The sequence below is a fragment of the Sceloporus undulatus genome, chromosome 4 (genome assembly GCF_019175285.1).
Source record: "Sceloporus undulatus isolate JIND9_A2432 ecotype Alabama chromosome 4, SceUnd_v1.1, whole genome shotgun sequence".
NCBI classification, from domain to species: domain Eukaryota; kingdom Metazoa; phylum Chordata; class Lepidosauria; order Squamata; family Phrynosomatidae; genus Sceloporus; species Sceloporus undulatus.
Genome location: NC_056525.1, coordinates 139259754 through 139285802, shown reverse-complemented (window position 1 = coordinate 139285802; position 26049 = coordinate 139259754). Strand labels below are relative to the sequence as shown.

The window sequence follows — 26049 nt, the reverse complement described above, 5'->3', positions numbered from 1 at the left end:
TAATCAGCATCTATTGATTCTTTCTGGATGTATTTTATCCCCTTCTAAAACAACCCAAATTAGTAGCGATCATGAGGAATCTTCTTTCCTTCAATATAATTCCAAATATCAAGAATGCTGAATGCAAACTTTCTCTATTCAATATTTAAACATTTAAAACGTACACATTCCAGTAATAGTATGAAAATAAATCTGTGTTTTTCTTGCTAATAAAAACGTACACATAAATTCATAAGAGCAGATATGATTAAATTATTGTAATCATAGCTACTTACCCTAATGTTCTGAATGCTGACTGGTCCAAGTGAACCTGCCTTCTATCACGGTTAAAGCCAAGTTGTGGTCTCCAAGGTCTGTTATTATTGTTAGATTTCTCCCAGTCACCTGGCTTCAGAACAGGTGGTGGCTTTCTGAATATTGAAACAACAAAGTTGTATGTAACAGACATCAGAACCATAGAGCTACAAGAGACCCAAAGGTCATTAAGTTAAATTTTCTGGCCCAACACACAGGATCATTCTTCACCCCATCTCCCACATCCAGTGGAATTCTTTGTGCAATACTTTTTCATTTTCTGAATTACTGGTAAGTAAAAGTAACATATAAAGGTTACTTACTTTGCCCCAGACAATACCACTGCTTTAAAAATAAAGTCTTCTTGGAACTGTGGGTCTTTAAAGTTGATACTAAGAATGAAAATATTTGGAACAATTGTGAGAGATAGTTTATCTTCTGTCATGTGTCTTCAGTTATTTTCCCCCTTTGCCAACATAGTCAATCATGCTTTTACTCAGTTATCTCAAAACTGAAGTCAGGCCTACCTAACTTTGCAAACCACCGACATAAAAGTAGCCTACCACATTCTGGTCTTCTCAGCACCCACCCCTTTTATGATAAGCACACCCAAGAGATTTACTGGGCTCTGTGGTGAATTATATATTGTTTGGTGGGTCACAAGGTCTGGAAGCCTGTTTTTTTTTTGGGGGGGGGAGATCTAACTCCATGCAACACATTCCTCAGTTTCTCATCAAGCTGCATGCAGAAAAGCCTCATAGCACATGTGGATATCATGGCAATGTCACCATAAGTAAAATCTCAGTGATATTGTTGGGGGAACCCCCCAAAATGCACTGAGGCAGGACTGTTTCTGGAGAGATAGAGGCTGTCTCTCAGTTCCTCTGCCTTGGCATACAGAGCTAATTTCCTGAACACCTGCATGGAGCAGTTGGTTCACAGCTATATTCACCAATCAACAACTATAACACTGAGTACATATTTGCACATGCCAATGAGCCAGTACAGATCAAACCCCAACTTTCATGTTATCTTATTTCACCCACATGACCTTCTAGTTAATTCACACATTTTCCCATGACTCATCAAATTATGAAGAATCAAGATATGCACATGCATTTATGAAGGGGCCTGAAATTTCTACCGGTTACATTTTATACTGGAGCAGGTTCAGGAACACAATAGTGTTTTCCAAACTTCTGATAAAGTATCAGTTGTAACTGATACATACTGTTCTCGCAATTAAAATAGTTTATCCTTGGAGCTAAAAAGGTTTACTTTGACAAAGGGTAAGAACAAAAATTACCCATCTATTTAAGAGCCCATCCTGTGTTTCTGCATGAGCCACAGATCCAGGTGTGCCTCCTGAATAAAATAAGTCCAGAGCAGTGAATGATGCAGTAATACCCCAAACAGACTCCTCTATGAGCAGATACTTTGGGCTGTCAGACACAGGACACATTTATTTATTTTTGTTGCTGTGAGTACGCTTGTGGCTTGTGAGTGTAGTCTGATATACAGCATAGGAATTACTGCACCAAAAGGATTTATGTAGATCCTGAGTGACAAAACAAGGTACAGAAAAATATATCTATCCAGGGAACTCACATGAGACTACCAAGGGTGATTAAGCTACTGAGGCCATCACTATCACTAAGATGCCTACTTCACTAAGGGAAATAAGAAATTCCACCTGTATTTTCAAACATCACCAGAATGAAGTCAGAATGAAGTATATTTAACTCATAATTCTTTTTAAAAAGTGTACATTTTCTGAGGTTTAGTAGCTCAGTTGCTTACAAGCCCAGAGAAGCCTTGGGAGATAATGAAATGCCCAGCCTTATTAGATGTGTTCACTCCCTCACCCTTCTATATTTTTCTCTCTCTTTTTTTTGCAAGTTGATTGATTTTATTTTTTTAAAAAATAAAATGTTAATGTATCACTTAAGAACAATACTTGCACCAGCCTATAAAAATTGTCCAACAAGACACCGAGTCTACATTCTAGGAGAACTTTATACAATCAAGTAATGTTGGCTAAAAAAAAGACCCTCCTATATTTCTCAATAGTTTCAAGATGAGAAGCAAGCCAGGAACTGATGAGTCGCACAACTACTGAAGACTTTGGCCTAAATCACTAGTCCCAATTAGAGAAGTTATATTGAATTATTATGATTTACAGAAGCACTGACTTACATTTAGCAACTAATTCAGTAAGCACTTTCTAACTGGGATTGTAATTGCTTTTAGGTCCACTGTGCTATGACTTAAACATACAGCTGAAATCACTGGGATGAAACCAGAGTTTACCTTATTGCAGAATTCTGTGTCAGATCACGTAGCATTGGCACAGGAGAATGCACTGTCCTAATGGATAGAGGGAAATGGAAGTACTACTCATTTAGAATAAAAACTTTTAACTGCAGTGAAAAATATAAAAAAGACATTTCTATACTGACAGTTATTTTAAAAACGCCAACGCAGTTCAGAATAATTGAGAAAAGGTATCAGTTGTTTCTACAGAAGGCATCTTGGTACAAAGGAACACATAAGTGATCCAAGTGAACAAATTTTTGACCTACAAGCACCACAGATATTTTGGACACAGAGTAACTTGAAAGCATACAGCAAAAATTACAGTCTCAAGATCAAAATCTGTAAGACTAAAATAACTGAATGAATGCTGCTGCAGCAAACCCAAAACAAGCTAAGGCAATTTGTTTCAGCCCAAACCTAAGAGTAAAGAAATAGGTAAGACAGCATATTGACATTCTAAAATGTCAGAGGGTTGACTGTACATGATATACCAATTCAGTGAGCATTTTAGTAAGTATTTTTAAACAAGGGTACAAAAAAGTGGAATTTACAGTAATCAAAACGAATTTAATCTAATTGCAAAATTAAACACATCTTAACCTGAACCATGCTTACATAAGCTCAAGATAACCATATATTCAGTAATCAATGATCCACATTTAACTCTATCCTACAACTAGGGCCTCATTTCTATGTTGCCACTTTGATTATCTCATTCTTTACACTATTCACACCTCCCCCCACCCCTCTGTTCATATCTTAAACAACAAAAAGTATGATGTTGCTGCAACTGTAATCCATCTTCAGTTGGAACGTGATCCGTCCTGCAGTTGCTGAGATCCTGCATGACAACTGAAAATCAGTGATAGACATTAAGTAGCTTTGGATCTAGGCTGCAGGCAGCATATACTGTACTTACAAATTAATTTGGACTGGTTTTCTTTTGTTTCAAGAATCTTTAACAAAGACCAGTTCTTCATCAGCAAATAAAGTTTCCTGTAAGCCATGGGATATTTTTATGATGTGCAGTCCCTCTTAATTTTTTTTTAAAAAATGTTTTGCCTTGTAGGAGGAATGGGTAATTTTTGTTACATTTTTGGCTCTCCTTCAAACACTGTAGGCCCAGGAGAGGCATTTTTTCCCCAAAAGGAAGCAACCCTGTTGTGAACTCTAAAATGGCCTGGGCTGCATCTGCAGAGCAGAAATAATGCTGCTGGACACTGGCTAATGCTATGGGAGTTAAACAACAAACTACAAATCCCAGGATTCCATAGCACTGGGTCATCGCAGTTAAAGCACTGTCAAATGGTAGTATTTCTGCAGTGCAGATGCAGCCCAGATAATTTCCTGTTAAACAAAAAAGCTGTCTACTGGGCTTAAAATGGCCCAGAAAGGGCCAAAATCATGGCAAATTTGCCCCCATGGCCCCTAGAAGGGCTTCTGGGAACAATTACAACATTAAGGGGATGGGAGAGCAGTGTGGTCTTCCAAGATCCCCTGGAGGCCAAATGTAGCTCCCTATACCCCAACACGTCCTCCGTCCCCCCCCCCCCCGGTAAACAATACTTACTCTTCTGGAAGAACTGGATTTTCATTTAGGGTAAGTTTTCCCTGAATACCATGACACAGTTCAGGTGGCATGTCTACTTGCTGTCGGAGAATAAGAAAATCCTGATCAGTTTACCCAGTCTGCACTCATGACACATGCAGAAACCATTGGAACAAATCTGGCATACCTGGTTTTCACCAGACTTGTATTGTTCAAGGATGAAGTCGTGAATCGGATGATGTTTCCCAACAAAAAGAACATCACCACCAAGACTATTTCTTCTCTCTAGATTAAGGCAGTAGAATGATAGCATTTCATGAATGCACATGTTTAAGAGGCAGAAAATGTACAGAAATAGCCCCATATAGTTTATTATTTGCATTTCTGTAACAAACTAAAACATTCTCTTTATTGGCTTATTGTGTATTTAAGGCTACACAAAATTGTTCCCTTAATATGTGCCCAATTTATTATTCAATGATAAGATGAAAGTATCAGCTTGTTCTTTCACAGTCGCTAAGTAAACAACCATTTAATGGCATCAGTAACATTTGAGCATAAACTAGTCTCTGTCAACTTAATTTAACAAGCTGTTAACACAACACTTTACTTACAAGGCATCAGGCATCATGGGGCTGCAAATTATGCACAGGATTCCTGATTAAATAAGGGGATTGTATCCCATTTGTGTCAACAAGATCCACATCCTCTAATCCTAACTGTAGAATCAGTTACTTAAGGAGCTGAGGATATTTAGCCTGGAGAAGAGAAGGTTAATGGGTGATATGATAGCCCTGTTTAAATACTTGAAGGGGTGTCATATTGAGGAGGCAGCAAGCTTGTTTTCTGCTGCTCCAGAGACTAGGATCCGGAGCAATAGATGGAAGCTACAGGAAAAAAGATTCCACCTCAACATTAGGAGGAACATCCTGATAGTAAGGGCTGTTCGACAGTGGAACAAACTCCCTCGGAGTGTAGTGGAGTCTTCTTCTTTAGAGGTCTTTAAGCAGAGGCTGGATGGCAATCTATCGGGGATGCTTTGATTTAGATTTCCTGCATGGCAGGGGGTTGGACTGGATGGCGCTTGCGGTCTCTTCCAACTCTATGATTCTATCTCTGGTCAGGAATCCCAAGAAAGTTATCTCTTAGCTCCACCAATGCAAACCCCATTTCTTGCAGCTTGCACAACATACCAGTAAAGCATAGACAACACATAGAGAACTTTCCACATCACCATTCTGTTGTCTGCTGTTAGCACCTGCCTTACTTATAGCCTTCCCTGATGCCTTAGCTTCATTTCAGAACATGAAATAGAGGTGCTTCAGGCTTGCATAGTTTTCTATTTTTTTTTAAGAAAAAATCAGGCTCTAGGACTAAATTACTATTGAAAGGAAATGTGAATGGTTCAATTTTCACCTAAAAAAGCAAAATTATCAAATGCCATTTAACAATTAAATGAGTAGAAATATCTTTTCAAAGATACAAGAAACAAACGTTCATTTCCCATCATGTTTTGAATGAAACATTTTATAGACTTGGTTACATGATTCAAAATACAAAAAAGGACAGCCAGCTCAAAGTGCATGACATCAGGGCTAATGAGGGGATGGTATTTTCATTCTATAGATGGAATACTACAAGGCCAAGGACACAGACTGCTAGATGTTCAGCACTCCATTTCACTTATGATCAAAACAAAAGCAAAATGATGTGGAATAGAAAGACAGATTTGGGTTTAATGTTAGGAAAAATGTATCATTCCTAATAGCTTCATTTATCAGAAGCAGGGCCAGTCCTCCCATTGGGGCTTATTGATTAGGCAGAGGGAGACAGGCAGTCTATTTGGGATATCACAAGACAGAAACAAATGGTTGGTTATTTCCTTTGCATTTTTCTTGCTGGGAATGGGAGAGGTAGTAGTGAGATATTCTGTCTTGTGTACCAAGATAATTTGGCCAGTTCTGGATGCTATGCAGCTTGACTTAACTGAGCATGAGTGCTATTTGCTGTTTTGTCTTAGGCAGAAAAATGTCTCAGGACAACTCTGGCTAAAAGGATTATATAAGCTTTTATTCCGTACTTTCTTCAGGAGTGAGATCGGGATACACCTCTGCCAGAGCAGCTCTCAGACGACGTTCATCAACAAATGGCAAAAGAGCAACACCTGCAGAAAAAAAGTGATAAGATTCCACATTTTCATTTTGTCAGCACCAATAAGAAAATTAAAAGGCATACAAAAGACTTTGGCAAGATTAAGCCAAAGCTGCCCCATTAATTTCAAGAGAAGAGGGAGATGAGCCCATGTTTCGGTCTCCTGCTGAAATCAATGAAATCTAACCCTTCTCCTGCAAGAAGAATATTTTCTGTCTCCTCCCACCCCCGGCAAGAATTTTGCAATGATCAAACACTCTATTTACTACCAGTTTAGCAACCTTTTACTAAGTGAATATTTCTGAAGAAGAATATAGATCTGTAAGTAGGCTTTTCTTTGGGCACTGTGTAACAACATGATTAATCTGTCACCCTCAACTACTCTTTAATCCACAGAGTCAGTACTTAGATCTTGAGTAATTTTTTTTTCATGACAGAAACACAACATTATTTTCAAATTTGAGTGCATGTGTTCTGTCTATTTCTCTGTGAAGTACAGAGGGACAGCTCAGGTATTCCTCCTGCCACTGCCCTGATTACTGTATCTTCTGCTTATCCGCCTTGCCACCCTTTTGCATCTGCCTCCTTCCGTTCTCATCTCCCCCCTCTCTTTCTCATCATTGTTGCCTGCCTATGAACCATATATTTAAAGCTACTTTGCTAGTCATGGAGGATTAGGGCAGTTGAAAATACAGTTCTCCAGTCCCAGATGATGCCCACGCCTGGTTCAGAGGGACTGATGAAATTAATGTATGCTCTTCCTTGAACCTAGACCATGTGTTTGTTCTTCCTTTTTCTTGCTCATTAAAATAAAATACAACAAAATAGAATTATTCTAAAGAAGTGGTAGCAAGTCAGGTTATGGAATAAAATCTTCATTCATTCCTATATTGTCCAGTAATAATAGCCAGTTTGTGTAACATAAAACCATTTCAATAATCTACTGAGAAAAAAAATACTTTTATGACCACAGACAATTTACCTTGCCAAGCATATTTCTTTCCATTCAAATCAATAGCAAAGTCTTCAGGGTAGAAGTCAATTATACTTGATTCCTATTTTAATCAAAGATTACAGTTATTCAGGTTTGTACACCACTGGATGAAGCTATGTACTAACTTTCTCTCAAAATCATTATGAAGAACATGCTGAAATGAACAATGCTTTGAAGTCAATTACCAAACTCTAATGCAATACCGGTGTCTAAATTTTGAATGTTTGAAGTGCAAGACTAGAGCATTTTCCTAAACTTCAAACTCTTCAAGTAGACCCAGTGACTCAATGAACGTTCCATTTCCATCTATACACTTTCCTGCCTGGATCCATTCTCTCTGCTTGCTTTGGGCACCTGCTCCATGCTATGTCTTGGACAGAATGAGGCAAAGTCAGAAGAGCCATTGAACACACCCCAGATCCTCTTCCACTGTCTACTATAGGTAGGAGAAACTGAGTCCTGATTTGGACAGGCACACTTTGGCATCAAACAGACGGCCCAAAAGGGCCACTGTGGTGCCACCTTTGAGACCGCAGTCCCATGGCAATTGGGGTGGGAGCGGCCTCTGGCCACTCCTTCTGCCCTGTCTGCTTCACCCCTATGCCAAATTTCTGCTTCCAGTGGACAGAGTAAGCACATTGTTCAGAAAAGTATTTAAATGTTAAGAGAATCGGGAAAAAACAAAAACATTTAAATCTTGCACATATGAAAAGGGAGTGGGGAAAAAAGTCAATTAAGACAACTTCCTTACCGGATCAGTCATAAGTTTCCGCCAAGTTGGTGGGAGGAAGTTACCACTGGCTGCTGGAAAGACTCCCATAAGTTGTTCAAGTGGTTTGAACTGCCAGAAATAAAGGACAATAGCAGGAACTGCTGTAAAACTCCAGTAATAATGGCCCAATGTTGTTCTTGTTCACTTTTTAAAGTGCAATGAGACTTCCTTCTTCTCTGCTCATGCTACCTGAAAACCTACTCCAGAGGCATTTTAGAGCAAAGGAGCAGACTCTGAGGGTGCAAAGAAGGCTACATGCATGTGGAAATCATGCCACTCCTAATTCCACTGACAAAAACATTTTCATCAGTGGAGCAAAGATTTGGGATCTTGACCTATGAATTACTATAATGAAACATAACAATTCTTACCGGTTTTGTTCCCTTTTCGAAGTCTGAGCACAAGTCAGCAATCCCTTCAAAGTCTGAAGCAAATGGTGCATAATGGAAAGGATAATACCATTTCCAGGAGGCACATCCCTAGTTTGCAAAATGGAAGAAATATTCAAATCACACAAAGAAGATACAATAGCTCCTCACATAGCTCTGTAAAGCGCTATATAAATAAAGCATAATAATGGAAGACATCTCATTACTGTTGAACAGCAATTCTTCAGAGCATGATTGTGACTAATCTAAAGGAATTACTACAAAACTTTGAATGCATGCTACTAAGTGTCAAAATCTGATCACTGCTAAAGAAAACTGCAGTGGCACATCTTTTCAAATACTGTGACTATGCCAGGTGTCTAAAACTTTCTGGAAAGAGATGATAAGGAAAGAAAAGACTGGCAATGAAGCTCCTTACAATCTCTGAACCAACAGTTGAGTAGGGATGTCAAAAATATTTGAATATTTACTTGTTCTTGCTGAAAAAGGGTGCCTTGATGTGTTAGAGTGATTGTTAAAAATGTTACTTTTTTGTCCTCAGTTATTTTTCATTTTTGATATTTTTTGGTCCACAATGTAAAAAAAATACCCTTTTTATTTTCTTTCTTTCTTTTGGTATATGCAAAAGAAATTTCACAAAGTTGCAAAATATGAAAAATCCTCAAAAAAGTGCGTGTTTGTAAAGAGGACATTTGTAATGTTTAATTTTTGTATGCAAGAAAGAATTAAAGATTTGCATCCCTACAAATTTTCAGCTTACTTGAAAGAGACAGTGTCAGCAGACCATGTGGAATTAGTGATTTGAATTGTACTGTTTTTAAAAAATGACTTAGGGATGAAACACAATGACAGAAGCTTGAAGCCACCCCTTATGAAGACAGATTGGGGCCGTGGTGAATACATGTCATGGCCCCAACTGGCTATTTCCCAAGCCAAAAAAGAAGCAGAAAAGATCCTCTTTTTTCAGCCAGAGAAAGGGTGGCTTTTCCTGCACCACTACAGCCCAAACCCAGCTTCCAGACGCTGTGGTGATATGCGGCATGTAAAAACCACGCTGCAGTGTTCTTGAAGTTGTCATCCGGGCGGCTACTCAACTTCCGGGCAGTGTGGGAGTGTGCAACATATAAACGCTGTGCTCCCAAGCCTCCCGGATTGTGGCTTTTACAGACGGTCTGTTTTGCCCCTTGGATGTGGTTTCTAAGTGGCTGATAATGGCTTTTCTTTTTTGAGAAGGGGTTTGAACCCTGGTCTCCAGTCACAGTCCAATGGTCAAACCACTACACCATGCTGACCCAACAAAATATTCATGACCTTGATTACATTACTTCAGGGCTCTTTGTGTTGGGCAGCTCATGCAAACATTTAAGTTGTTGGGGAATATGGCCTAGCAAGGTTTTGACTGCAGCTATTATTCATCAGCACCCACCACTGTTGAGCAGCCTCCATAAGGAATTCTGCCAGGATCTTCCTCCCTTTTAGTGGACAATTAAGATGGTTTTATTCCGTCATATTTTGCTAAGCATTTTCTCTTCTACTTCACTTTAATTAGTGCTATTTTAATGCTTTAATGGCTTCATTTGTTTTGTTGCCTTTATTTTTAAACTGTGACTTTGAGTTGATTTTTGAAGCAAATATACTAAAATAAATAAATAAACCAAAAATGAATGAATAAAACTAAAACTGAAGCACCTGGAAAACCTGAATCACTGACCCTAGTGCTTCACTCCAGTTATAGAATGTATCCCATTCCATATTAACAGTCCAAGTTGTAAAAAAACTCAATGATATCAGATTTAATTTGATGAATAGTACAAACAAAATTTAACTAAACATCAGTTCAAAGTCAGCAATGATTGTCATATTATAAGCCTTGGTCTAAACTAAAGCTAACACCTCACCAAAAGTCCATGCCATGATAGGATGCAATAAACATTTGTCTAGACATGGTTCATTTCTAGAGGCTATAGTGAATCCTAAAGTTTCAGAATTCCCACAACAGAACTGGGCTAGTTCCAGCTATTGATAGCTGACCTTCATTTACACTGCTGTTACAAGATTTATTTTCTACTAAGTCTATCAGCTAAAGTAAAGAATTGTGGCCTAACTCAGAGGTGGACAACTGTCACGATTTTGGGGAAGGGGAAACCATGGGCCTTGCATATCTACTGAATTTGGGTTGGGAGGTGGCCAAATGTTTTGTTTGTTTATTGCACTTACATTCTATTCGTTTCTCAAAATGGGATCAAAAGTGGCTTACAATAGTTTTAAAAACATAACCAGTTAAAACACTGATTACAAAAGTTAAAAGAGAATTAAATATCAGTATTATTAAAACATGGTTGAACAGTTAAAAACACTTAAAACATAGTTACAACATAGTTTCATTAAAGGATCAACATTTTTAAAAATCCAGCATGCCACATTATACAATTCTATTTTTATTAATATTTACTGGTATATAAGGTCAGTTCCTTAATTGGATTTATGCCCTGCCTTTCCCTTGGGATTGGCTTCTGTTTAATTTTCTGTTATTTCAAAATGTCTCTACTGGTCCTGAAGTGGCCTCCACCCGCAAAAGCAAAAACAACAAAAAATAATCATGGTGAAGGGGTCATTTCTTTGCTGAAAGAGAAAAGAGGAGAATTTTGGATGACGTGGGGGCAGTGTCTCAGAAATGGCCTTGGGGCTGTATGCCGGGCACAGGCTGCACTTTCCCCTAACATGGTCTAACCCCAACTGCTATTCCCAACTAGAGTAGACACATTAATAAATAGACCTTACAAAAGTGTTGATTACCAAGTTCTCATTGATTAAGTGGGTCTACTTTAATTTGGACCAAAATTTACATTTTGACCAAAATCATATCTGTGCACTTTGCATTACTAATGCCTATTTTACATACTCACACGGGGTAAGACCACGATCGACCCAGGACCATGGTGATCGCACAGCACCCTCTCAAAGCGGGCCATCACTGTGGTCCCAAGTGGGCCACTGGCAGCAGCAGTTTTTTACCACTCCTTTTTCCAGTGGCTTTGGGCTGCCTTTGGCAACTTTGGAGAGGCTTCTGGCTGCTTCGGGGACGTGCGTCATCTGAACTTCACACCCCCAAAGTGGCCAAAAGCCACTCCTTTTGGCCCATCTGTTTTGGGTCACAGTTTCCTTGGCTTGATCTCAATCCATTTTGTGGCCTATGTTTTGCTTAAAGGGGGGGTGGGTACAAAACTACTTTTACAAAATCAGATATATCAATCATGTACAATTGCCAGGGCCAGCCTTTTAGGCAACAGAGATATTGAACCCCTCTTTACAGCACCTTTGATCCTTCTTCAATCATAAGGCAGGCAAGCAAACAATGTTCACTGGAATTACTGTCTACAGGTAAAACACATGGTCAATCTTAAAAAAAAATGTATTCTAACTAAATGAATAGAGAAATACCTGGTAATAATATCGGAGAACCCAGCAAAGCCCTTCCACATAAGACTGCACAACTTTATGACGAAATTTTTTATCAGAGACATCAACATCAAATTTGTTCTTGTAATAGCGCTGTTTCCAGCCAGCTTCCCATAACCTGTAGAACAATTCCATTTTTGTTGATATTTAGATAAGGTCAATTTATAGGATGCACTATTTACATTTAAAAATTAATTTAATACAAAAGTAACAAGAACTTAAATTCTGTTGCTCGGTTGACCTCACTAGACCTTAAGTGATAATTAGCTTAATATTTTTTTTCACAACTTCTCCCTTCTACTCTTAAGAAAAATAATGAATCAATACAATAGACCTTCAAAAATTGAGCTTTCAAACTTTTTCTTGCTACTTGCTATAGCCTCTTGAAACCTCAGAAACATCTTCTTCTGGGACCATTTGAGGTGGAAACAAAGTCCACCTATCCCCACTTGAAGTAGGGGCATATACAAACAAGCATTCTGGATACTAGCTAGCAATCTTTGCTCTTCTTTGAAGCTCATTCAGCCACATTGGGAAGCTTGGACAACTTATCTCTCAAGCCTAAACTAACTCGGTGTTCCATTCTATGAAGTGCAACCATGAACTCTTTAAAGGAAATAAGAGAGGGTCAGGTTTTGCTTGTCATATTTTTGTTGTTATTTGCCACCAACTTATTGCAATCCTATGAATGACTGACCTTCAGGAGTCACAACTCCCCTGCTTAGGTCTTGCAAACTCAGGGCTGTGGATTCCTTGATAGAATCAATCTACCTGTAATGTCCATAATTATGTTTTCCAGTGAGTAACATGAAAAGTATGACAGCCTGTGTATAGTTATGCTCGCTTCTATTGAGAGTTCAGGCTTGATTTGCTTTAGGACCCATTGATTTGTCTTTTTAGCAGTCCACAATATCAAACAAACCCAAAACCTTTTCCAGCACCACATTTCAAATACTGTACTTTGATCTTCTTCCTGTTGTGTTTTTCAGCCTCTAGCTTTCACACCCATACACAGAAATTTCTGTCAATGTCACAAGCAAAACCTGACCTTCTATTATTTCCTCGAAACAGCACATATTTGCACTTCACAGAATGGACTGCTAAGTTAGTTTAGGCTTGAGATATAGGTTGTCCAGGCTGCCCATGGCTGCATGAGTTTCACATTGTTGTGATGATTCTTGTTAAAAAAAAGTTTTATAAAAATAATAACTTTAAAAATTAAATAAATACAGTGGACTCTTGGCATTTGCTGGGTTTGGTCCCAGAAACCCTGCCCCCTCCCCAATGGAAACCAAAATCAGTGCATGTTCCAAGTCCCATTGTACACAGTGGCATAGTAAAATGGCATCCCTTATACAAAATGGCAAAATCAAGGTTTGCTTTTGGGATATATAAATATACTCATCCCTCCACATTTGCTAGGGTTAGGGGCACAGGATGTCAATGAATGTGAAAAAACAGCAAACAACAAAAACACTCTGTATTTACATGAAGGAACACCTCTCTACAAATTTCTAGGTTTTCCAGCGCAACTCTGTGGTCAACATCTGCCAGACACTGACCATAGAATTGCGCTGAAGGAGCTAAAAATTCTTAGTGGATTGTTCTCTCTGGGAATCTCTTGGTCCTTCAGCATGACTTTTGGTTAAAGTTAACCACAGGGTTGCACTGGAGGACCTAAATATTTCTAGATAGAACATGTTAATAAAATCTGTGAAAAATCAAATCTGCAAAAGTTAAAGCTGCAAATGTGGTGGGAGAGTGTATTTGAACATTTTCAAGCTATGGATGTTTGAATCTGTAGATACGGAATCCATGGATACAGAGGCTGAATACATGTTCTACTCTATATCATGTAGAAACTAGGGTAAGACTCAAAGGAGGTGTGAAAATTGGAATAAGGAACATAATAATTAAGATACTTAGATGGCACCATATTACTTGTAGAAAACAACAAAGACCTAGGATAACTATCAAATACAGATAAACATTAAGAAAACAAAAATAATGATCACAGATTATTTAAATAACTTTAAAGTGGGTAATCCAGACACAGAAATAGTTAAAAAGATTTTGTTATTAAGCTCATGCATTAAACAAAATGGAAACTGTAGCCAAGAAATCAGAGTACGGTTTAACACTTTGAATGGCAGCTATGATGAAACAAGATCCTCAAGTGTAATGATATATCAGTAGGTATCAAAATCAGAAGCACCCACACCATACAGAGAAATTTAACACCTAATTTGAGTATTATCCTAGTTTCCACATGATATAAAACATACTGTCAGAAGTCTATATCTACAGCTTCTGCATCCACAGATTCAAATATCCATGGCTTGAAAATATTCCAATCTATACATCACAAATGCAAACCCTAATTTTGCCATTTCATATAAGAGATGCCATTTTACTATGCCATTGTATATAATGGGACTTGAGCATTCAAGGATTTTGGAATCTATGGGGGGGGGGGGGCTCCCCTGGAACCAAACCCAGCAGATGCCAAGGGCCTACTGTATTTATTTTATTTTATTTTAAAATTATTAAATTTATAAAACAGTTTTAAAAAAAAAGAAACATCATCTCAACATACTGATTTTGACATATAAAACAAAATTTACCATTACAGTCAGTCCTTCCCTTATACGGGGCTCCGTTCCTGCCCCCCACTGAATAAAGGGAAAACTGAGTATTCACGCGCCCCATTGAAAACAATGGAGCACACGCCACAAGCATGTACACCATTCTGAAAGCCGCATAAGGGAAGCCCTTGTACGACGTGGGCTGACTGTATTAACTTTACCATTATTAACTTTCTACCCTTCAGATGTTGGTTCTACTTGTCCTGTTACTTATTTTTCTTGATAAACAATTCCTTGTCCTTCCGCTATTTATGATCTAATATATACTACATGTACTATATATTATTATAAATACATATATTACGTGCTTATTTTTCTTCTGTACATGAAACAAATATAATATAAACAATAAATATAACATATATTACATTATCATACATAAATAATTTTCCTCTAGTCTTCTGAACCTATCACACATAAAGTCCCCCATAGTTCTCTCGAAAATATGACTAAACAGTTCGTTTTTCTTGAAGTTTCAGTGCTCTTTCCTTAATCAAAGTCATAAGTTTGTCCATTTCCGCCAGACTGTATAATAGTCATTCTTCTTGTGTTGGAATTATGTTTTCAGGATATAACAGAATTTCAAGATCAGTTTTTGTTTCAATTACAGTGGGCTCTCTCCTTACGGCTAAGGGAAAAATCTGCCTATGCTCGAGCCCCATAGGAAATAATGGGGCGCATGCATGTGGCGGAGGGGCATGCATGCACCACGGACACACACGCCATTATTTCCCTCCCCAAGTGGCTTTTGCGTATGCTGGAAGCTGCATAAAACACGTCTGTGCATGGCGCGGGTGCACTGTACGTCTAATTCCATATCCATTTTAAACCTTTTGAAAAATTGTCTGTGTAGATACCACTGACGTGTAAATTCCTCTGCATTAATTTGTCCCTTGTTTTCATTCTATAATTATTTTCTTGAAATATTAACAAACATTTATAAATTATCTAACTACCTTCTAAAATTTTAACCTTTTATAAAAAACTTAATGAGGTAAAGTCCACAAATGTTACTCAGCACATAATCCAGATTTATATTTTATCTAAACTTGCAACAGGGACCTTCTTATAAAGTGATCGTTATTCTTTGTTCAGCTTGGCTTCATTATAGCAAAGATAGGTATGCTAGCCAAATTCTAAATCAAATCCCTCTAATTATAACAGTCTTCTATTTTTCAAAAGAAGTTATCCAATATTTCAAGCCAAGCAAAATGGCCACAGTAGCTTGATAATATAGTTTTAAATCTGGCATTCCAAATCCTCCTTTCTTTAGGATCTTGTATAATTTTCTAACATACTCAGATCTTTTCCTTGACCATACTAAAATTGAGATATCTTTTTGACTTTGTTTAAAGGGTAAGTCATTTGTTAAATATTGAAATGGTTTGAAATAACAATATCATTTTGGGTGAAACAATCATTTTGATTTCCAAACTTCTATCTAATAAAGAAAGATTAATTTATTCCAATTCTGTAATTCATTCTTAATGTCAATCCAAATTTTCTTAACAGTTGTTTGCAAATAACTCTGAGCTTACACACTCTCTCTCTCTCTTTCTCTATTATACCCAGGTACTTCACCTTCTTGTCAATCTTAAAATTTGACTTCCTGGTTAATTCTAACTCTTCTTTTCTCATATTTTTTTTCTCGCTTTCTCTTTATCGTAAATCCAATATATACTCCATACTCTTTCAGTACCTCTATTAATCTTTTGTACTACACAGTGGATCTTTTAGTGAAATTACAAAATCATCTGAAAAAACTCTCACTTTAAAACGGTAACCTTCAATGTTAATGCCTTGTATATTACAATCTTTTCTAATCTTCGTATTAAGGTTTTTAAAAATTAAGAGAAAAAGTAAAGGTGATAATGTTTCTTGTGGTATTCTGTAATACAGTGCACCCCTTTTTAAGTGGGGGAACCATTCCGGATCCCCCCTGTGTAAAAAAATCTAAATGGGATGCACCGCCCCTTGTGCCCCATGTGCTCCTGCGCATGACAAGGGCGCACCATATCTACAAAACATCTTATATTTTCGCTTAATAATCTTTTAAGTAAGAAGCTGCTTTGGTCTTCATGTATCCAGTTTGGTAGTATCTTTTTTAGTCTTTTTGCCAGTATTAATGATGTTTTTAAAATAATTGATGATCAATAATGAAATTGGCGAGTAGTTTTTGGGGTCTGTTTTCATTCTGTATCTCCATATTGTGTCATGACAGTGTCCTCTTGTCTTGATTATAAATGACAGAACAGGACAATCAGATGTTGTGCACTCCCATTTCTTTTAGAGCTAATAATAATTTCTCTGTCTGCACAATCAAAAACTTTTCTCTAATTTATAAAGCATACACTGATTTTCTTTTGAAATACTTTGGAGCATTCCACTATTCAACAAACATTTACAATACAACTGTCATTGCAACTTCCTTTTTTGAACGCAGCTTGGACATCTGGCATTTCTTGCTCCATATATGGTAAAAGTCTTTCATGTAACATCTGAGCACCACCTTGCTTATTTGGTAGACGGGGCAATACTCTGAGGGCTATTACAGTCCCTGGTGGGGACTGTAGTTCTTGGGGATTGTAGTTTCAGTTCTTGAGAATGGAATATTTTTTTGAGTGTTTTCAATCTCTGTGTCACTGTTCTATTTAACATATTTGTTGGCAGATTTTTTTGTTAGAATTGGAACCAATTCTTTTTCTACAGGATGAAACAGCTCTATTTGTATACTATGTGTACCTGGTGATTTATTTCTTCCAAGGGCCTCTTTCTCTTGACTTTCTAACATTGTGGGTTAATCGTCAAATGGTTCTTGCTTTAAGGCCATGATGGCGAACCTATGGCATGCGTGCCATGGGTGGCAGGCGACACCATTTTGCCGGGCATGAGCCAGGGACAAGGAGGAACAGGCATGCATGTGCCAGTTCCTCCTTCTCCCTGCCTTTTCCTGGCCTCCAGAAGTGGTGATGGGGAGAAGAAGCCAGAGGCGTGTGCCTGTGGCTCCTCCTCCCAGCCTTCGGCTGCCTCTCAGAGACAGAGTCCAGGAAAAGGGCAGGGGAAGGAGGAGCAACTGGCGCACACCAGCTGCTCCTCCCCAGACACGTTTCCCGGCATCCAGCTGTCTCCAGAGAGACAGCTGGGGGCTGGGAAAGGTCTGTGGGGAGGAGGACCAGACACGTGCCAACTCCTCTGCGCCCCCCCCGGGCCTTTCCTGACCCACAGCTGCCTCCAGAGATCCCCCGCGTAAGGTAAGGGCCCACTGTATGAGCTTATTAACCTGTCTTACATAGATCCACACCACTGGTTGGCTGTGCCCAGTGCCTTCTTCTCAGTTAATACTTTTGCCTTTGTCACAGGGCTTTCGTGGCTGTGCAGTGTAAGATGTTGTTACCTGTATGTGCTGGAGCCTTGTGCATGCAAAGCTTATTCATTCATTGCCAGTAAGCAGAAGGAACTCACCAAAAGGTATAAACAAAGGTCTAAGTAAAGGGATTTGGTTGTAGAGCTTTAAGAGTTAAACAGTTTCATTTATACTGTAGAACAACGACATTCTGCACACAGAGTATGAGCTGAATACTGAAGCTCTAGCCAAGCTGGTGCTGAGTCTCAAAGGGAGTAGTAGCTTTTAGGATGAAAACCTGCATGCATACTAATAGAGGCACTTAAATTTAACAGCTATAGTCTGCACATCTCACTGGAATTTACAGAGCATCCCAACCCTCAGCATTAATTATTGATGGATAAAAAGATCATGGAAAAGCATTAAAAGGTGCTGCAGATATAGGGTAAATTGTATTAATGAGGCAACATCCTTTTGACAATGTGCTAACAAAGTACCAAATGTGTCACCTGACATTATCTTCAGGCTCAGGTTCACTGTCACTGTCTTCTGCTTTTCGTTTAATTCCGCCTGCTGGGGATGGTGTACCATCAGATGTGAAGCTCGTATTAGGAGATGCTGAAGGAGTCTAGGGATGCAGTTATTGGGCAGAGAGTTAGGGAAAAGGTCCGATTACATTTACAAAATTAAAATTAATAGCTTTGTCATGCAGAAGTGAAAATACCTATCAAACTGATTTAGCTACAGAGGTTGTAATCCAAAAGAAACTAGTTCCATTGACTAACCAGTTTCATGTACCATAGGGGCCCTGGGGCTCTCTAAAACACAACTCATTTTGCCATGTAACAAGTTGCTCTTAAAACTGACAGGGCATTTAAAAGCAGATTGTGATGTGGGACTGAGTTCAGATGAAGAGGGACAATATTTCTCCCCAGTCTGGAGTTGAGTAGTAGACAAAGAGTCTGGGAGAATGCCAAGAGGACAAAGTCCTGTCGAGGTAGTAGGCCAGAGCTTGCCTGACATCAAGGGACCCTGTCTTTGAAAAATTTCAAGTAAGGAGAGTCAGCATGGAATGCACAGATTTCACTGGCTCAGTGTGCTAAGGTCAGGGTGACTAAAAAGGTGAGGAGCCTGAGGTCACAGAAAGCAAGAGGTTCAAAGGGAGAGGCAGACAAGGCTGCCAAGACAAGTTAGAGGTCCCAAGCTGGGGTCATGGAAGGCGGTCTCAAGTTGGCGAGGCCTTTGAAAAACTTTTTTACCAGAGGGTCAACAAAGACAGGCAGCCTGAAAACTGGTAGTGGGCACAGATGGCAGCGAAGTAGCATCTCAGGGAGGAGATGGAGAGGCCAGAGTCTGACAGAGAATTGAGGAAGTCCAGAACAATGGGAATAGTGACTTCCTTGGGAGAAAGTCCTTCCTTGGTTAAGAAAGTCAAAAATTTAGCCCATTTGAGAGCATAAGAATGCTGAGTGGAAGGCTTGTGAGAAGCCAAAATAACCTTCTGGACCGGGACCGAGAGGTCAGTCAGGGCAGAATCCTCCATTCCACGAGATGGAACGTATCAACGTTGGGGTGCCAAACTCGACCGTTGTGGAGGGTCAGGAGGTTGGGATGGAGAGGCAGGGGTCAGAACCGGTTGTCAGAGAGGTGAAGAAGAGGAACGAGCCATGGTTCCCTTGGCCACCAAGGGGTGATGAGGATGGTATCTGAGCGGTCTGTCCAGAGTTTGGCTATTACCCTGGTGATCAGCGGAAAGGAAGGGAAGGCATAGAACTTTTTGCTGGACCAGCGGAAAAGGAAGGTGTCGCCTTGGGACCAAGAGGACGGGATCCTGGAGCAGAATTGACTGCATTGGAAGTTGAGGTGGGAGGCAAAAAGGTTGACATTTGGTGTTCCCCACAGGGAGAAAAGGTAGTGGACAACGTGAGGGTTGAGTTGCCATTCGTGACAAGAGTCTGGAGCCCTGCTCAGCTTGTCTGCAAGCTCGTTTTCTTCCCCTGGGAGATAGATGGCTTGCAAGGTCATTTTCCTCGGAATGCAACAGACCTGGTGCCACCCTGTTTGTTGAAGTAGTACATCACTGTTGTATTGTCGGTGAGGAGGAGGACCACCTGGTTCTGAAGTGTGGGTTCGAAGGACTTCAATGCCTTCCGTACCACCAGCATTTCCAGTGCATTAATGTGAAGCTCTTTGGGTGACTATCTTCCGTGGATGGAGAGGTCATTGCAGTGGGCTCCCCAGCTGGTGTTGAAGGTGTCTGTGGTGAATGTCACTTGGGGATGTAATGGAACAAAAGGCATGCCTCTGCTTACATTGAGAGGGTCCAACCACCATTGGGAGGGAGCAGCCGACTGGTCTCGGGATGGTGATCCACTTTTGAGAGTGGTTGAAGGCCGGGTTGAAAACAGAGAGAAGCCAAGACTGGAAGGGCCGCATGTGAATTTGGGCTCAAGGGGTGACGTAGGTCGTGGATGCCATGTGGTCAAGAGCGACCTGAGCTGTCCTTGCTCTGATGTGTCTGGAGGGGAGGCAGTACTGGATGGAGGACCTGAGGTTGACAAACCTGTCGTGAGGCTGATAGGCTGTTGAGGTCGTGGAATCCAACACAGCGCCTATGAAGCATATGTGTTGAGTTGGAGAAAGTGTGGATTTGTCCATGTTGACCATCAGCCCCCAAGGCATGAAGAAGCTTGAGGGTGAATTTGATGTTGGCTAGGAGCAGATCCTTGGTTGGGGCCATAAATAACCAATTGTTGAGGTACGCAAAAATGATGCTTTTTTGTTGGCAGAGGTACGCTGCCACAACCATGCACTTTGTGAAAACCCTCAGCACTGTGGAAAGTCTGAAGGGTAGAACACGGTATCGAAAGAAGTCGGGACCGACAGAAAAGGCCAAGAGATCTTGATGGTCTTGTTGGATGCTGATGTGAATATAAGCATCCCGAAGATCCAAGGTGGCAAACCAGCCCGACTCTTGTAGAAGAGGCAAGATGGAAGCCAGGGTTACCATACGGAAATGTCTGTATGATATAAAAGAGTTCAAGAAGTGGAGGTTCAGAATGGGCGAAGGCCACCATTAGCTTTGGAAACAATAAAGTATCTGGGAAATAAACAGTCTCAGATTTGAGATGAGGGGACGGGCTCAATGGCCCCTTTTTCCAAGAGAGAGCGCACTTCGTTGAGAAGGGTGTCTGAAGGGGTGATGGTGAGAAGAATACCCCTTGGGCATATCCCCTCCAGACTACTGATAGGACCCAGGAGTTAGATGTTATGCTGGCCCAAGATTGGTAAAAATGGGCCAGGTGATCCCCAAAGGGGGGCAAGGGAACGAAGTGCGCTGGAAGATCTCAGAAATGCCACTCGCCTTGATCAGCATCCTTCTTATGGAAGGGCTGTTTGTATTTGGACTAAGATTGGCATTTTCCAGAGGATTGTTCCTGTTGCGGAGGAAAATGCTGTTGTTGATGGAAGTCCAAAGACTGGTTGGATCTACCCTGGTTGGGGGGGTGGGTAGGGGGATCGTTGCCATCCCGAACAGCGTTGGTTTGGGAAGGAAGACCAGGAAGTTGAGGAAGAGGAGACATCATATTTATGGGCTGTGTTCATCTTGTTCTTGAAGTCAAGTTTTCGTCAGACTCCTTATGAAAAAGCTCCGAGGCATCAAAGGGGAGTTCTTCAATAGCCAGTCTGGCCTAAGGGGTGAGGTCCGCAGATCTCAGCCAAGCGTGGCGACAAAGGGCCACAGAACCAGCTAGTTGTCTGGTGGACCAGTCAGCCGAGCGTCTGGGAAACGAGATTTGTTGTGAGGCTAAAAAGTGAGCCTCAGCATGGAGGACGAATGCCACACGTTTCTTGTCCGCGGAAGTCATCATAAAGCGGCAGGGCGCTTTCCAAAGATGTGCTGATATGCCGCCATACAGGCCGTATAATTTGGATCCTTAAGGTCCAAGACTGCAGAGGCATATAACTTGTTCAAAATGGCATCGGTTTGTAGCCTTCTATGTCATTGGGATAAGTTGCCACCTTGGGGTGATGAACAAAGTTGAGATTGCCTCAAAATCACTGAACTGAAACTGCGGATGTTCAAAAAGTCAGACTCATCTGAGGGGGTAATCCTATAGAAGTTGTCCAACTTCTTAGAGGAAGGTTTTGAAGACCACAAGAAGGACAGGTTGGTTACTGTAATGGTTATCTTCGAGTGGTCATCTGCGAATACATACAAATGGGTTTCACTGCGCCTGCGCAGTGCTGCTCGGAACCTACTGGAATCACTGGGCAAGTTTACTTTGTAACATATAGAAACTTTTTGGCGGTAACTCCGCCCACCCGTTATACGGCCCCTGCCTTCCCGCTCTTTTCCCCCCGTTCCGCAATTTTTCTGCCAAGCAGGCGATGGAAAGAGCCATTAGAGCAGGACACTGAGGTGGACGGACGGGGGGATTTGTATATATTCGCAGATGACACTCGAAGAAATACCGTTACAGGTAAGCAACCTGTCCTTCTTCTTCGTGGTCTCTGCAAATCATACAAATGGGTTTAGACTGGAACAAGCTAAGGTATGTGGGAGGGGAGTGTCCTGAAACCAAAGCTATGTGTGAACCAAAGGTATATTTATTACAATAAACACCTTGAACCATAAAAAAGAGTCAGTCTTTGTTGTTCATGAAAAGGCAAACATAGCAATAACATTGCTAAACCTGAGAGAGAACAGAGGTCATGCAAGAACCGGTCCCGTAGAATTGTGCAAATCAACATTCAACCGAATGTAAACAGTGTATATATGTACATAAGTACTGAAACACACACCTCAGTAGTTGCAATCAATGCAACCCTGAAACCAACACAAGCCCTCCCGAAAGCTGCGGCTCCGATGGCCCTGGTGTCCACCTTAATGTTTGATAAAAGTCAGAGGTTGGACCAGATAAGCAGCCTTGCAGACATCCTCTAAGGGAATCCCCGAAGAATGCAGGGGATGCTGCCATTGCCCTTGTGGAATGAGACCGAACCTGCCAGGGAGAGGTTTGCCCAACAGTTTTCATAGCAGAGGTGGATGGTACCAGCCACCCTTTGGAGAAGCCTCTGCGCAGACACAGGCAACCCTTTCTTCGGTTTCCGAGTAGCATTGGAAAAGTCTCTCGGACCGGTGGAGGCAGCATGTTCTGTTCAAAATAAAACGCCAGTGCTCTCCTGACATCAGAGAGATGCAGGCGTCGCTCCGCATCCGAAGTCGGGCTGGATGCGAGAGTAGGCAACACAATGTCTTGGCACATGTGGAAAGCAGACACTTACCTTCGGTAAGAAAGAAGTATGTCTGTCCGGAGGCCCCCTTGTCCTTGTGGAAACCTCAAGAATGGCTGTCCCTCCGTAAGGCACAGAGTTCGCCCGCACGGGGGCAGGGTTGTGGGCCACAAGAAAGCGGTTTTCAAGTCAATAGTCTCAAGTCCGCTGTGGCCATCGCTCAAGGGCTTGGATTGGAGGGGCAGAAAGTACCGTCTCCAAACTCCAAGCCGGTGTAGGTACCGACACAGGAGTATAAAGGTTGGCACATCCCTTAAGGAACCCCTTCACCAAGGGTCCTTGAGAAAGAAACCTGCCCCCGAACTGGTATTTGGCACAAGAGTGCCATCAAAAAACTCCAGCACCACTGGAGTGGACACCTGAGCGGAGGCAAGCCCTTTCGCGTCAAGGAAGGGCTAAACCTCCTCCATTTCAGGGCATAGGACCGCTGGTGGAAGGTTTCTTGCAGCCGGTCACCGTCCTTACTGCCTCTGCAGGGTCAGTCAGGGCTGTATCCTCCAGGCTACAGCGGCAGGCTCTCGATGTTCCGGGTGGAGGAACCGTCGTCCTGGATCGACAGCAGGTTCGGGCGAGGGTCGAGGCGGAGGAGCATCTCCTGGGTTGTGAAGAAGGGATGCAGCCAGGGCTGTCTCGGCCACCCCGGGGTGATCAGGATCGCATGCGAGTGGTCCACTTTCATCTTGGACACCACCCTGTGATGAGAGGGAACGGAGAGAGGCGTAGAGAAGCTCCCCCGTCCAGAGGAAGGTGAACGCGTCTCCGAGGGATCCGTCCATTCGCTTCCTGGAGCAGAACTTGGGACAGGGGCTGTTCCACCTGGTCACGAGAAGGTCGATCCGGGGGGTCCCCACCGGTCGAAGAGTCGTACTGACCATCTCGGATGGGCCTCCACTCGTGGCACACCGAGGGAGATCTGCTGAGTCGATCTGCCAGCTCGTTGTCCTCCCGGGAAGGTGAATCGCTGGCCGGAGGACGCGTCTCTGGATGCACAGTCCCAAGATGCGGAGAGTTGAGGCGAGCGGGTCTAGACCTGGTACCACCTTGCTTGTTGATGTAATACATCACGGTGGTATTGGTCCGTCTCAGGAGGACAACCTTTCCTGTGACGGCGGACTCGAACGCCCTCAATCCTTTCCCAGCCGCATCTCAAAGCGTTGATGTGGAGGAGCTTGTCTTTGTGGGACCAACCTGTCTTTGACAACCAAGTCGAGCAGGTGAGCGGCCCATCCTCCAGGGATGCATCGGTTGTCAGAGTCAGTTGTGCCTGGGGCTGATGAAGGGCATTCCGGTGCAAGACGTTGCGGCGGTCCAACCACCATCTGAGGGAGGCGGTCATCGGTCTCGTCCCGTGAGCCACTTTGGACGGGGGGTCTTCTTACCGGAGAGAAGACGAAAGGAACCAGGATTGGAGAGGCCGAAGACGAAGTCTTGCCCTGGGGGTGACGAATGTCGTCGATGCCAGTGGCCTAGGGCGACTTGGACGTCTCTGGCTCTCACCCTTCTGTGGGAGATGCATGGCCTGAGGGACGTTTTTCAGGGCTGAAACCGGTCCGGAGGAAGGAAGGCTGAGCAACTTTCGGAGTCGAGGATTGCCCCGATGAACTTGGACCTGCCTGGTCGGTGTGAAGTGGGGACTTTTCCTTTTGACGACCAGCCGAGGGAGTCCAGAGGTGCAAGGCGGAATGAGACTGCCTCCTTGCCTGTCGTCCAGTAGGGAAAAGACCTGAAGCCTTTTGATGAAGGTATGCCACCACCAGTGCCATGGACTTTGTGAAGACCCTTGGAGCCTTGGCCAAGCCGAGGGAAAAGACGTTGTAATGGTACGAGGTGGAGCCGACAGGGAAGGCGAGGAATCTCCAGTGCGATTCTCGAATCCCAATGTGGAAGTATGCATCCTTCAGTCGACGGTCGCAAACCACAGCCCTGGTGAAGCAGAGGCGAAATGGAAGCCAAGGTTACCATTAGAAACGACGGTAGTCAGGAACAAATTCAATTGTCTCAAGTCCAGGAGGGCTATGCCCCATCCGCTTTCGGTCCGTGAAGTACCTGAGGGAAAAAGGCTCGAGGACATTGGTGGGCGGAGGTGTGGAGATTGTCCCCTTACAAGCAAGGCGCGCACTTCGTCGAGAAGGGTTGTCCGAGGGGGGAGTGGCATGAGGCCTCCATTGGAGGGAAGGAGCTCTTGGAACTCGAGGGGATAACCCCTAGGACGATGTTGAGAACCCACGCACCGATGTTATGGAGGCCAGGTAACAAGGGCCTCAAAATGTCCAAGAAGAGATGGTGAAGGAGGGACGAAGCGCGCTGGGTCCCTTCAGGTTCTCTTCTTCCCCTGGTCGGTGTCCTGCCGGCGGGACTTTGCGGTACCGAGCGGGAAGTTGCGACGGCCAGAGGAGGGAGGGAAGACTGCGAGGGAGCGGCGTCTCTGGGAGCCTGTTGCTGGGATGACGATCCCTGGGAGAAGGTCCCCTTGTGGGACCTTGCGGCTGCCACGGGCGCTGACGCTTCCGAAATGAGAAGCCGGTTGTCGAGGACATTCCATGTTTCTTCGCGCCGCCTTCATCCTGACTTCCTGTTCAGGCGGCGTCGGGCTCGGCATGGAGAGCCCGGTCCCGTCGAGCGGCATGTCCTCGATGGCCGCCTTGACGGTATTAGGGTTGGGTCCGAGGGCCCTCAAACGGCGTGGCGTCTGAGTGCCATGGATGCAGACATGGCCCTCCCTGCACAGTCAGCCATATTTTGGAAGATGGTGAGGAGCTAGCTTCCGATGGAGTGTGTTCGTCCCTGACCTCGACCAACTGCCTTCTGGACATCATCCGGGTGGTGTCCGGGATGAGGG

The 26049-nt window shown here is 42.5% G+C and overlaps 1 protein-coding gene across 1 annotated transcript in view; it reads right to left on the bottom strand.

Annotated features, from left to right (window-relative positions):
• Positions 1–26049, bottom strand: part of XRN2 (5'-3' exoribonuclease 2) — a 125897-nt gene that overhangs the window by 74907 nt on the left and 24941 nt on the right. The window contains exons 15-25 of the mRNA XM_042461436.1: positions 18422–18540; positions 11907–12042; positions 8448–8555; positions 8056–8145; positions 7293–7365; positions 6240–6323; positions 4347–4444; positions 4181–4260; positions 2605–2661; positions 618–686; positions 276–410 (exon numbers count right to left, since the gene is read on the bottom strand). Of these exons, the coding sequence (XP_042317370.1) occupies positions 276–410; positions 618–686; positions 2605–2661; positions 4181–4260; positions 4347–4444; positions 6240–6323; positions 7293–7365; positions 8056–8145; positions 8448–8555; positions 11907–12042; positions 18422–18540 (1049 nt within the window). The remainder of the gene's footprint in view (positions 1–275; positions 411–617; positions 687–2604; positions 2662–4180; positions 4261–4346; positions 4445–6239; positions 6324–7292; positions 7366–8055; positions 8146–8447; positions 8556–11906; positions 12043–18421; positions 18541–26049) is intronic.